This window comes from Citrus clementina, unplaced genomic scaffold (genome assembly GCF_000493195.1).
Source record: "Citrus clementina cultivar Clemenules unplaced genomic scaffold, Citrus_clementina_v1.0 scaffold_3, whole genome shotgun sequence".
Taxonomy (NCBI): domain Eukaryota; kingdom Viridiplantae; phylum Streptophyta; class Magnoliopsida; order Sapindales; family Rutaceae; genus Citrus; species Citrus x clementina.
The window spans coordinates 5,330,112-5,342,969 of record NW_006262339.1 but is presented as its reverse complement, the minus strand read 5'-3'; the positions used below and the strand labels follow the sequence as shown (position 1 = coordinate 5,342,969).

Sequence of the window (12,858 nt, the reverse complement as noted above, 5' to 3'; positions counted from 1 at the left end):
CAAGAGATTTTCTCCATTTAGTGAGGGTTTTTTTTTTTAATACTATTATACAGGACTTACTGATATTATATCAGGTATTACAATTAATATTTACAAACAGATTCTACAATTGAGACCTTTTTCGTGGCATGTACTCCTCTGAAGTGCTGCTCAGATTCTTTAAACCATCTCAAATATTCGAGAATTGTCCATTTCATTCATATTTCGTGAGGAATAGACTGGCTCCACTCAATTATTTGATAATTAAAGAAAGATTGTAAATAACCCCCATAAATATTTTTATAGAGGTTCGAACCCTTACACTCAATATTGTAAGTGTAAGTGTTCTCTCCCACTGGACCAGAGACTCATTGATCCATTTAGTGAGGGTTTAGTGCATGGTTGTGAGACTTTAAGTGCCAGATACATGCCACGTATCTATGGCAGTTGTTGCCATCATAATATAAAAAGTAATGGATAGTAAATAAAATATGGTACATCTCTCCCATGATGGTCGCATCTACCAACCGTCGCATTTCACGTCGAGTAGGACTGTCCATGTTTATGTACTCCACAGTAATACCTCAAATCACAGAAGCAATATATATTACAACAACTACTTCATAAATTATGAACCTCCATGACATACTAAAAATCAACAATTGAAAAACATAGGTAGAACAAATTAATATATTGGAATCGAAAAAAATAAAAAAATCGAAAAAGTGAATATTAATTCACCAAAATTTTGTTTTAACACATTGACCTAAAATTGAGAGTGATAAAATATTATTTAATTAACATTTTACTATGTATTTGGGAGAGATTATTTTACTAAATTTGTTGACTTAAAACTTACCACAAAATTTTATGGGTTGATGATCTCCATATAACAGAATGCTATATATTAAAAAAATATTTAATTTAAAATTATTATTATTATTATTTTGAATAAAAACGCGCAATTCATATTATTAGTTTTAAATAGTTAACAACAGTTTTTTTTTATCCAAAAGAACTAATATATGTATTAAATACTATCCATATTTGTTAAAAGGATAATTTTTTTCAAATTTTTATTTCCACCGTAGTAAAACTTAAGTTTTCTATAGTTTCCATCTTGTAAATGAAATTATCATGGGTTCACATTTTTAAATGAAAATAATTGTTATACTTTTTTAACTAAGCCCTTTGTACTATACTATATTCGTTTGTATAATCATATAAAACTATCTACGGCTCTATCCGTAAACAAAATGAGGAAATTACTAACTATCACGTGCATATTTTTATTTTTTAATTTTACAAAAATGTTTAAAAACTAAGTTTTTTTTTAATACTGATTAATCATCAAATTACTGTATTAGACAAATATTTACAACAACTGCTTGTTGTAGCAGAGATATTACACTAATTTTTATAATCAGATATACATAATTGGGACTTACATTATTACAATAAATTTTATAAAGTACATGCCCAGATAAATAACCCCTCACAAAAAAAAAATATCCATACTCTATTTACATTTTATATAAAAAAAAAATTTAAATATAAAGAATATTTAGCTCCCACAATATTTTTATTGGGGCTAGAACCGCTGTAGAAGCCCACCACTTCGGCCGTGGCCGAAGTGGCGTTTAAAAACTAAGTTGAGACTTGAGACAGGCGTTCTTTTATTATTGCAATTAAATTAGTACAGGAAAAACCTTCGCACATTGATGTAAAAGGGTCATATGACATGTCGGGTGAACATTTATATCGGCGTAAAGATAATAGTACGTCCCCCTTGGATATTATTAACAGAAACGTAAAAACTGTACATGTCAATTAATCTTTACGCGAACACAAAGTCGTATGACGTGTCAGTTGGGTCCTTTACACACGCAAGTCGGCAAGACTATTCTGTATGGCACTGTAGACTGTAGTTGACGAAATGGACTCAAATGGAAATAAACAAACATTGTAGGGGCAAAACTGAAAAAAGGAAGAAGAAGCGAAAGGCGTAATTGTAATTTCTGAAGCCGCAGCAGTCCAATATTATGAAAACGAGCTCCCCCCGTCTGTGCTTGATAATTTATATGGTACGCTCACATGACCTACCTCTCTCTCTCTCTCTCTCTCTCTCTCTAAAGCAGCTCTCTCCATCTTCACCGTGCCTGAAAGTAGCTCTGAAACCAACTCTCCGCTTTTTAGGTTTTGACTCTCCTCGAGTTATCCCTCTGAGAGCTACAGGCAACAGCACACGCACTAATGCATTTTTAGTTTTTATTTTTCTTTAATTTTTCGGAGTGGGAGTGAGAGATGACAACAGCACCAATGAAGTCACAGCCGCTGCACAACTTTTCGTTATCGTTCCTTAAATGGGGCACTCACCACCCCAACCCCAACCACAACCGCACCCGAACCCCACCCCCAACCGAACCCGACACCACCGACGACTCGACACGTCATCACCGGGTCGTCGGATCGCGGTCTTCTCGAGCGCAACGCCTCTCCTTTCCTAGCTCGACCTCGAAACCACAGCAGGACGCCGTTGAGAGGCCCCAGAGGCAGACGGCCGACACCGAGGAGGAGGAAGAAGATGAGGTGGGGAGGCCGTGGAACTTGAGGCCGAGGAAGGTGCAGGAAACTCTTGTCGACGTGGCGGTTTTTCAGAATCGCGGTGATAATAATGCGAATACGAAGGCGCCCAAGTCCACGAGATTGAGAGAGATGGTGGAATCGAGAGGCAGCAACGGTGACAAGAAAGAAAAGAACAAGTTCTGGGTTACTCTGTCCAGAGAAGAGATTGAAGAAGATATTTTTATCATGACCGGCTCTAGACCGGCTCGCCGCCCCAGGAAACGGCCCAAAAATGTCCAAAAACAGCTCGACGTGAGATATTTTTGCTCGCCTGGCTTTTTTCTTGTTCTGTTCTTTTCTTTTCTTTTGTGGACGACTGATTTTTTTCTTTCTTTTTTTTTTCTTTTTTTCAAAAGAACGTTTTCCCTGGGTTGTGGTTGGTGGGATTGACAGCTGATGCCTACAGAGTATCTGATGCTCCAATGAAGGTATTGTTTTGATATCAATACGTTTTATTTTTATTTTTGGAATTTTTGGACTTGTTGGGCGGCTCATATTAATATGATTGGAATCTTGCTTTTTCTTGCAGAAATAGATTTGCTCGTAGAGACTTGTTCAGTCCTTGTTACGAAGGTCTGCTTCTCTTCCTCTGTACTCGATGAATCTCAGAAGTTATTTCATGCATCATGGGATTGTCTTTTTCCTTTTCAAATTAAAGTTTGACGATGGTTTTTGCGGAGGTGATGTGGTTACATCGAATTTGGGAGTTCTGAAGGCTTATGTGGAAAGTCGGGAAGATTGCACCTACAGTATTTAGACCTCGATTTGAGGTATATTGACATGAAATCTGTAAAAAAAGAAAGGAAGTTATTTTCTAAAGAAAAATAATAGTTAAGAAACGGGGAAGGAGATCTAATTTCTCTCCGTCTTGTGTTTTTTGTTGTGCGTTGGAGTAATATGCAGAGGCAGAATTTAGGTTGGCTGCTTGTCAATTAGAAGCTTTAAGATGTAAACCTGTGGACGCATATATGGATAAGTAGTGAGAATTTCAGAGTTTTTTTAGTTTTAACTTGTTTATTACGAGGCATTGTGAAAGGTGTTCTGCTGTTTGGAAGTTTATTATATGTTCTAATATTTTTATTACTTATAATATTTGACAGGCTTCCCTACAAAGTTGGGGGGCAGAGTAGCAAGCATGTGCTTTGTTTTCAAAACCATATCAGATGCAGGATTCATTGTTGGAGGCACTGCTTGCTTCCCTTTAGTGGATGGGCTTTACTTTGTTGAGCTCAGCTTCATCAAGAGCAACCATGATGAGGTTTAAAGTTTATATGTTGACTGCATTTTTCCTCCTTTCCAGTCCTTTCGCGTTATATCTAATGCATGATAATTATGCTCATTGCATTACCACAAACGTTGCTAAAATAAACATCCAACCCTAAGATTTTCAAAAAGTTGTGTGTTCTGGAATGTGGGAGACTTTCTGATGTTCTCTGTTGCATTTCTGATGAGGAATGTATCAAGGTCATGCAAATTTTACAATTAAGGGGATGGCAGCTTCTGGTATTAATTGCATAATGCTTATCTATTTGCGTAGCACAGCTGATCTAAAAAATGAGTCATGCTTCTATGATTTGTACCTTTTGGGTAATTCAGATTGTTTTTCTGTCTGAAGGTTAGACAAGTCAATCCATTTTATTTTGGTTAAATTTTACTTTTCTTCTGGATGTGGTTTACCCTGTTTTTATCCTTTCAATTATTCTCCAAAGTGTGTGAATAAGCTTGTCCGCATAACAGGTGCAGGGCACACACTGCACAGATGCCAACTAATGCGCTAGTAAATTCTGTTCTTAATGGTCTGAGACTTGACTTTCAAGTCTCAATGTGAGTTCGATACCTGCCATTATAAACTCCTTCTCTAGCTTTCATTCAGAAGATAAGTGTTTTTTTTTTTTAAAAAAAAGGCCTTAGGATGCTGCTATTCAATCTCTTTTTCCCGTTGTTTGATAGCGCTTTTCCAGGCCACTGAAGTGATGGGTGAACATGAGGTTTTGTGGCCATTGGGCTAGTCCTATTAATGATTTTGACTTTTTACTTGAGTCACCATATATAAAATTGATATGTGGTTCATGTCAATTACATTGATGATCAATTGTGGTTGTACGGAAGTGTAAAATATCGTACAAAACTTGACTTAGCATCTGAAAGTCCATGCCTTTGATACAGATAGCTTTTTCTTTGTGGGTTTATCTTTTCAATCTCAGTATTGTCTGCCGGATCCTTTTAGAATGAATCCCTTATATCATTTATTCTGTCCTTCCTACTAGCAAGCAACATCAGGCCATGTACTTTTGGAGGTTGTTGATTTGGTCTTTATCGCTTGCTTTTGCTTTACAAGATCCGATGTAGGTTACAGGCCTTCTGAAGATTGATGAATATTAGTTTGATAATCTTATAACAGTGATCTGTTTTATATCCAATTTTATTTTAAGTAGGTATCTTTTCCCATGAAAAGGATGATGTGTTATTTCTTGGCTTAGAAATCTGTGTGTAGCAGAATTGATTGTCTCATTTTGCAGTTAAATATTGGTTTGGAGTTTTTGTTTCCTTGCAAGACTGACAATTTTTTCCATTTGTATCTCTATTATTCGGAAGTAGTTTGAAACAATCAAGCAGCAGCTTGCAGTAGTATTTGACTACCATGCAGATGGACTACCAACTTATATGTGTGCATGCACCCACTAGTTGTGTGGATTTAATTGTATGGGTTGGCCAGATTAGACAGGTGTCTCTGTTAAATCTAAATGTGAAAAGCCTATAATTTATACTGGAGCATGCGCCATTTGTGGCCATTTGTGATCCCAGACCAAAGGTAAATTCATGCTCAAAGTAGAATTATTTTATTGAATGGAGGCCTCGCGATCGTGTTAATTTTAAGATTTGTTGTTAAAATGTAATTTCACAATCAGCTGTCATTGATTCAAATGTTGGTCTTTATGAAGGTTTGAAATATTATTTGTATTACTGTTTATGTGAAATTTTCAGTCTCGAGTTGATTTCTGCAAATCAGAGGGAGCGCAAGGATCTTGTCCAAAATTTGCTTAAAATAAAATCTGGGTGGGGATATTTAACTTACTTACAGCTTGTATTTAATGTCTGCTGATCGCGAATGAATATCAGAAACACGGAAATTTTAGTTGTGAACAAGAGGATGCATGTTTTTACATGCTTGTAGACGCCGGACAGAGTTGGCTTGGTGAAGACAGAGATGAATAGAAAGAAACAGGGAGCTCAAAGCTCAAATAGAAGGGCATTTTTGCCCTGGAGTCGCGTTAAAGGAAAACAAAATTACTTGTGACAATTCAGTAATTTTATTCTTTGAATGATCTGACTCGGAGGATCGGCCGGTCAAATTTTGCTATCATTATTCATTTGATCACTTCTTTGCCGTCGCTGTCATACCTTTTGTATCCCGGGTTGGCAAAATCCCGAGCAGGGTCCAGGTATTACAATGACAGGATCCTATTCGGATACAATTGATTTGGGTCGGATTTTAATTCGGGTACTTGAATTTTATATTTTTTAATATTATATGTGTATATATATATATTTTTTGGTAATTTTATAAGTTTTAAATTTATTTCAATAAAATTTGACATGAAAATATAAACTTTAAGTGTTTAAAATTTTATATATGTATAATAAATGAGTCAAATAAATATAAATATTTAAAATAATATAATATTTTATAATATTTTTTTAATAAAATTCGAATTCTGGGTTTATCAAGTGATGCCTAAGACCGACCTGATTTTATACCCGAGCCGAATAATACTCGATTCACAACGCCTGTGTATGGTCCGAGTCTGAACCGAGTGGGTATTTTTACCACCTCTAGTTGTATCACATACGGCTACGTTGGTTGCTTGGGTTTTAATTTTTTGTCTTTTTCTTTTTTGACTTTCAATGATTCATACATATGGGAGACGAACCCAAATTTTTCTTGCCAGAGCTTCAAGATCATGAAACAATTTTTAGGATTTAATTTAATTTGATTGAATCTAATTTGAGCAGTCACCGAACTTAATTGGAATTTTTTTGTTTGAGATTCAAATCTTGGCTTTGCCTTTTGAATAAATTTACTATATAGTATTTATTTATGGAAGTATTACAATATAATAATATAACAGACATTTCTTTGCTAAAAGCAATAATGCAATCCTTGACAAATGAAGTCGTAAGTGGGCTGCCGGTCCAATCATTGTTATCCGAGCCCTGCCTCAAAAGTCGAGGCCGAACTTCAAATCTTTTGAGGTCATGATACTGAGTTGAGTTATTTGCCGAAAGAACGTCAATAATATCCTGCTACACCCTGTTTCTATAGAAACCCAAATCCCAATCGACGAATAGTGTGGACTATTTGGCACCCCTCTAATATTCTTATGAAATCTCTTTTGCAATTATATTCTGAAAATGTCCCATTTTCTTCTTAAATACATTCTTCTAATTTTTAATTTAATTTTTTTATTGTTAAAACTCAAACTAGTAGTCTGGTATTTTTGTAATAGTGATTACTGAATTGAGTTTTGCTAAAAGAACATCAATAAATCCTGTTACACCCATTTTCTATGGAAACCAAATCGAAAAAGAGTTTGGACTATTTCGCACCCTTTTAATCTCCTTGTGAAATCTCTTTTTCAATTATATTTATCTTATTTTTTAAAATGTCCCCTTTTTCTCTTAAATATATATTTTTTTATTTTTTAATTTAATTTTCTTATTTTTAAAACTCAAAAAACTATTCTATTTTTTTCTTTTACAATATTGTCATTTTCCTACGCATCAATTATAAAAATTTCTGTGTGATAAATTTTTTAATGTCAATCATTGACTTATTAAATTGTAATTTGAAAATAATTTTAAGTACAAAAATATTTAATCAATAAGAAATACAATAACAACAATAGGTTATTCTAAATTTATGTAATTTATTTTGGTTAAATAAAAAGTGACAGGTAAAAACTCAAAAAAAAAAACGCGGGGGGGGGGGGGGGGATTGATTATGAATGCAGCTTATGAAAGTAATTTATTAAAAAAATTGTGTTTAATTCTTATTTGTTCTTGATTACAATTTTATTTGAAGTAGAATATTACAAGGATAATGAAGGGGTGCCAATAACTTTCATTTTCGACTAACTATGCATTTTTCAGGTGGAGTCCAGCATTTGGTATGCTGCGTGAAAAGAGATGAGTTAGAGAAATATTAAAAATTCGTCTGTCCTCACCGTAGATTAATAGAATGTTATAAACGTAGAGAGCAAATATCCCAGTTTCGATTAAAATAGTATAAATTAGAAGAAATATGATGACTTTTGTGAAGAACTAGCAAATGAAGAGAAGTGTTGGATGCCAATAGTTATAGCTTTTAAAGTTTTGGGGGGAGATTATAACTAAACTTTTCAAAGCTATTGTGCATGAGCAAATGCCAAAATGGGAGCTAGGCAATGGAGCTTGTAAACAGTATTCGGGACAAAATGGTTTTTTAAGGATTTTTTTTTTAAAACATACAAATTTAAATCTCGATAAAGGTGGGTTTAAAGAAAAATCTCTCTTTTTTTAAGAGTAGACGAGTTGTTAATTATTAACTTTATATATCTCTCTCTAAAAAAATATATATATATATCTTATTTAGGCAGGCCTGAGTCCTGACGGTTGTTTTATTCGATGATTGATCTTTAATACTTATTATTATTATTATTATTATTATTTTATCTCCCATGCTTTGCTTGTTGATAGGCGGTGGTGCACCCATTCTTCGTGACAACTTCGATTCCTACTCTCATGCTTCATCCAATAGTATGTTTGGACGGTTTGTAAACATTTTCAAGTTTGATTTTTTGTCTATCATGTAAACGCTATTATTTTTTAGGTAGTTTCTAACCTTAACCTCACAAACTCTACTTTTGATTTTAGACCATCTCAATCAAAATGTGTTTTGGATACTCAGATTGGGGAGGATTTGAGGATTATTTTGCTTCCTTGCAGGTTGGTTCATTTAGTTTCCTAGTTGACGCCACCACCTAGGTTGTTGAAGTCAAGTGGGTGGTTGGTTGTTTTAGGGATAATCCTGATATGTTTATTGCTAGTGGTGTTTTGCGTGACCATTGGGCTGTGGTGTTAGCTACCTCTGGATCTTTTTTAGGTCACAAGCTGATTTTATTTTTTTATTGAGCTGGCGGCAATATGTGAGGGTTTGGATTTTACTATTCATTTTGGCTATCCTAATATCAAGGCAGAGTCTGATTTGGCCACAATTGTTTTATGACTAATTGAGAATGTTCTTATTAGACTTATTAGTGGTTTTGGGTTATTGAGACCTTCGAGTTGATTTGATTAGCATTCTTCAATTTAGATGCTTCTATGACTCCACATTTTAGGTGTTGATATTTTGCTTTTTGATATCTTTTTTGGGCCGTTTTATGCCTTATTGTGTTTTTTTTTTTTAATTAAAAGTTTTGATCTTATCCCCCTCCCCTTCCTTTTGTATCTTTTTTTTTAATCTATATTACAGGGGAACAGCCTAAATAACTTGGTGGTTTAACCCAAAAATTTAATATAAAAAAAATCATTTATGGAAGCAACTCTATCAAAAGCCTATAAGCAGGAAGCCTTGTAAATGAACTCGTAAGAAGAATTGGGTAGAGAATAATGAAAATGGTCTCTTATTTGCTTCTTATTCTTCACTCTCAACTCCTTATATCATAGGCGGATCCATTAGTGGGCTATACCGGGCTGTAGCCCGGTATAGAAAAGGAAAAAAATCAAATATGTTAGTTAAAATTACAATCATGCCACTAATAATTAATTACAAGAGTGCCATTGAAACTAAAAAAAAGGAAAGAATCTTTACCCAATTCACTTTTTCTTTACTCTCAACCGACAACAATTCTCAAAGCCAAGAATTAAAAAAATCGATTGTCCTCTTCACGATTCTTCATCTGCTTCGTCTTCCAATTTCTTGGGCTTTGCATATTTTTCTACTGGTATGCTTTCACAACTTATATAAAAATCTTATTTTTTTGTGATGGATTTTACTAGTTTGCTCTATATTCTAAAGAAGTGCATGAGGTGTGGTTATTTTTTTCTAAGTTGAGTTCCATTGTCAACTTTGTTAATGCCTCTTCCAAACGTTATTCTGAGTTGAAATCTGCTAAAGAGAAAGGAATTATAGAATTGATAGCTTCAGAAGAGCTTGAGACTGGTACAGGTGCTAATCAAGTTCGAACTTTACAAAGGGCAGGAGATACTCGTTGGAGCTCACATTTTACTTCAGTTAGTAGGCTTGTTGAGATGTTTGGTGCAACTCTTGAAGTTCTAAGAAAGATGATTAATGATGGGCCCAGTCGAGATATGCGTGGAGAAGCTAAAGGTGCATATAGAGAAATGAAATCCTTCGAGTTTGTGTTCATTTTACTTTGGTTGCATAGAGTTCTTGGGATCTCTGATATTCTTTGCCGAGCATTACAAGCAAAATCTTTAGACATCTTGAATGCTTTGAATTATATCACAAGTACTAAAAGGCTTTTGCAAGAATTTCGAGATAATGGTTGGGATGATTTTATTAGAAGTGTGGAATCATTTTGTGGAAAGCATGACATTAGTGTGGCTGATATGAGTGTTCGTTATATGGAAGGTACAAGACGCTCTTGTCAACAAAAAGATTATATTACAATTGAGCATCATTATCACTTTGATATATTTAATTATGTAATAGATTTTCAATTGACAGAGATAAATAGTAGGTTCCCAGAGCAAACTATGGAACTTCTTACTCTAAGCTCGGCTTTGGATCCAATCTATGGGTTTAAATTATTTGATATAGATCGTATTTGTTGTCTTGCTGAGAAATTTTATCCTCATGATTTCACTGCAAATGAGATTTTTGCTTTGAGAAGAGAATTGGAGCATTACAAGTTTGATGTGCTTTCTCATCCACTTTTTCAAAAAGTTGCATCACTTTCTGAGTTATGTCAACGATTAATTGAAACAAAGAAGTCACAACACTATTTCTTGATTGATAGATTAATTCGTCTAGTGTTGACTCTTCCAGTATCTACAGCCACAACAGAGCGTGCATTTTCAGCCACGAGCCTTATCAAGACATCACTTCGCAATAAGATAGAAAATGAGTTTCTTTCAAATTGTATGGTTGTCTATGTTGAAAGAGAAATTGCAAATACTATTGTTCCAGAATCCATAATTGATGAATTTTATTGTTTGAAGCCGCGAAAAGTACAATTTTAGTTGTATTTTTGTTTTGACTACATTTTTATTTATTTTTATATAATTATTTTGTTTAAAGTAATTATTATTTAGTGTAAGATTTCTAATGCTCTTATCTTATTATGTGTATTTTATTTTTTTCTTATAAAATTTTATGTTCACTTTACAATATAACCTTCCTTTTAAATTTAGCCCGAGGTACTTTCAAATCCTAGATCCGCCCCTGCCTTATATCTCTTTCACTTATAGAATTTTCATGTAGCTTCGAAATACTAATACAGTTTTCTTTTATTTATTTTTATCTACATTAACTTGTAAAATCATAGGTACGTAACAGGTATTAATTAGTAATCCTTCAGTGAATTAGTATAACTTCACATGAAATGGAGAAGATTGAGATATTAATTGAAAAGTGTGGAATCATAATTATTTATACATCATGCAAAGGACTGCTACATTATGAGCAGTCCACAGAAGAAATTTGCTACTTGTAACATCTGGAAATTTAACATCTTGTTTAGTAGCAATCTATTTATGCTTATGTTCTCAAAGGCGAAGAAGAGAATAGATGAAACAAAGCCAATTGTTTGCAAGAACAATAAAACTCTAATGCGAATCATCTTTTTTTTTGTTACAAAACTCATTGGTGTTTTATGACAGAGGGCAAGGAAAGTGGATAATCAATGTAACCCTTTAAATCCAAAAGCGGATGAGAGAGAATCAAGATTCAAGAATAGGTTTGAAGGGATGAGAGTTTGTAGAAATATCTAATCTCATAAGGGACAAAATGGTAAATGTGGGAAAGGGTGGTTTTTTCAGAACTTTGGAGGGGTGGAGAACTAGGGAACCTGTGCTTTTGCGAGAATGGTTCGTAGGCCAAGAACCATTAAGTGAATTGGGCAGATTACACTCAGCCCAGTCGGACAGGCCTTCGCAACCAGCAGATTTTCTAAGTTTTTTATATGGTGGTGTATGAAAACGATAAAGATTATAATGAGAGTAAAGTGAGGAATCATAAATAATCTACCATCTAACCCTGATTTAAAAAAAAAGAAAAAAAAAAAAGAAAAAGCACTCATTAAATTTATGCTTATTTTGAAAGCATCAGTTTATAATGTTAATGCCAAAAATGTACCAAGATTTGCTAAACCTGAGAAACAGGCCTAACGAATAGGTAAAATGCCAGCACGCATTCACGTGCATATGGCTTTTCTTTTTTCATGTTTTTTTCCCCTTTTAATGACAATGTTTGTCCATGCACGTGTACACTTGCCATTTCTTTATTCTTCCACGAGTAACTCGGAAACAGAGAGTAAAAACGAATGAAACCGATATTTGTTTATCGCCCACTTTTGAATCAGTATTTATATATATATATATATATACGCACTTTTAAATTATAAAATTTAATAGAATTAATTTTTTAATGCTATTAAATTATATAAGTTTATAGTATATTAAAAATTAATTATATTAAAGTGTATGATTTAACAGCGTGTCTGTATTAAAAAAATAAAAACATCCGCATCTGATAATGATCTCAGTATATATATATATATTATATAAAAAAAAAAAAAAAGGTTCTCTTTGGTAGGCAGAAACAAGTTCCTTTCATCGCATGAGGAGGTGGGTACAGAAGATGTAAACTTAACGCGGTATTGGTTGAAAAAATGTGAAAAAGAGACAGTTTAATTTGTTAGGTCACTCAAACGATGACCAACAATAATTAAAAAGAAAAAAAAAAATGGTTCGTGAATCATGCAACTTCAGTTTTCAAAGCCACCATCTTCAAGCCTGAAAGTAAGCAAATATCATTGTTTAATGCAATCCAATAAAGGCATAAGTTTTTGAGTGTCCTATTCTATATGCTTCTTAAAACTATCTACTTTTAGGAGTTAGGTTGAAATGAGGTGACTTTTGAACAAAAAGGTCCCTTGCCCTCTCCATGCCAACTCAAGATTTGTTTCATATAAAATACTGCAAGTAGACCATGTTAATAATGCCCAAAAGAAAATTGTCATCATTCCAAGA

General features: G+C 33.7%; 2 protein-coding genes across 2 annotated transcripts; both read left to right on the top strand.

Moving 5' to 3' along the window:
- The first annotated feature begins 2,053 nt into the window (after window positions 1-2,053).
- On the top strand, window positions 2,054-3,631 carry LOC18048195. Its single transcript, XM_006440189.2, has 3 exons — window positions 2,054-2,856; window positions 2,961-3,032; window positions 3,134-3,631. The coding sequence occupies exons 1-3, from the start codon at window positions 2,284-2,286 to the stop codon at window positions 3,137-3,139; spliced, it is 651 nt and encodes a 216-aa protein (XP_006440252.1). The 5' UTR covers window positions 2,054-2,283; the 3' UTR covers window positions 3,140-3,631.
- Window positions 3,632-8,532: 4,901 nt separating this feature from the next.
- Window positions 8,533-10,848, top strand: LOC112100327. Its single transcript, XM_024189490.1, has 3 exons — window positions 8,533-8,589; window positions 9,643-10,237; window positions 10,334-10,848. The coding sequence occupies exons 1-3, from the start codon at window positions 8,533-8,535 to the stop codon at window positions 10,846-10,848; spliced, it is 1,167 nt and encodes a 388-aa protein (XP_024045258.1).
- Window positions 10,849-12,858: the final 2,010 nt, after the last annotated feature.

Coding starts and splice junctions, on each gene's coding strand:
- LOC112100327 (XM_024189490.1), top strand. CDS start 8,533: ATGTGTTTTGGATACTCAGATTGGGGAGGATTTGAGGATTATTTTGCT. Junction 8,590..9,642: donor ATTATTTTGCTTCCTTGCAG/GTTGGTTCATTT, acceptor GGATTTTACTAG/TTTGCTCTATATTCTAAAGA. Junction 10,238..10,333: donor GAGTGTTCGTTATATGGAAG/GTACAAGACGCT, acceptor TTCAATTGACAG/AGATAAATAGTAGGTTCCCA.
- LOC18048195 (XM_006440189.2), top strand. CDS start 2,284: ATGACAACAGCACCAATGAAGTCACAGCCGCTGCACAACTTTTCGTTA. Junction 2,857..2,960: donor ATGTCCAAAAACAGCTCGAC/GTGAGATATTTT, acceptor TTTTTTCAAAAG/AACGTTTTCCCTGGGTTGTG.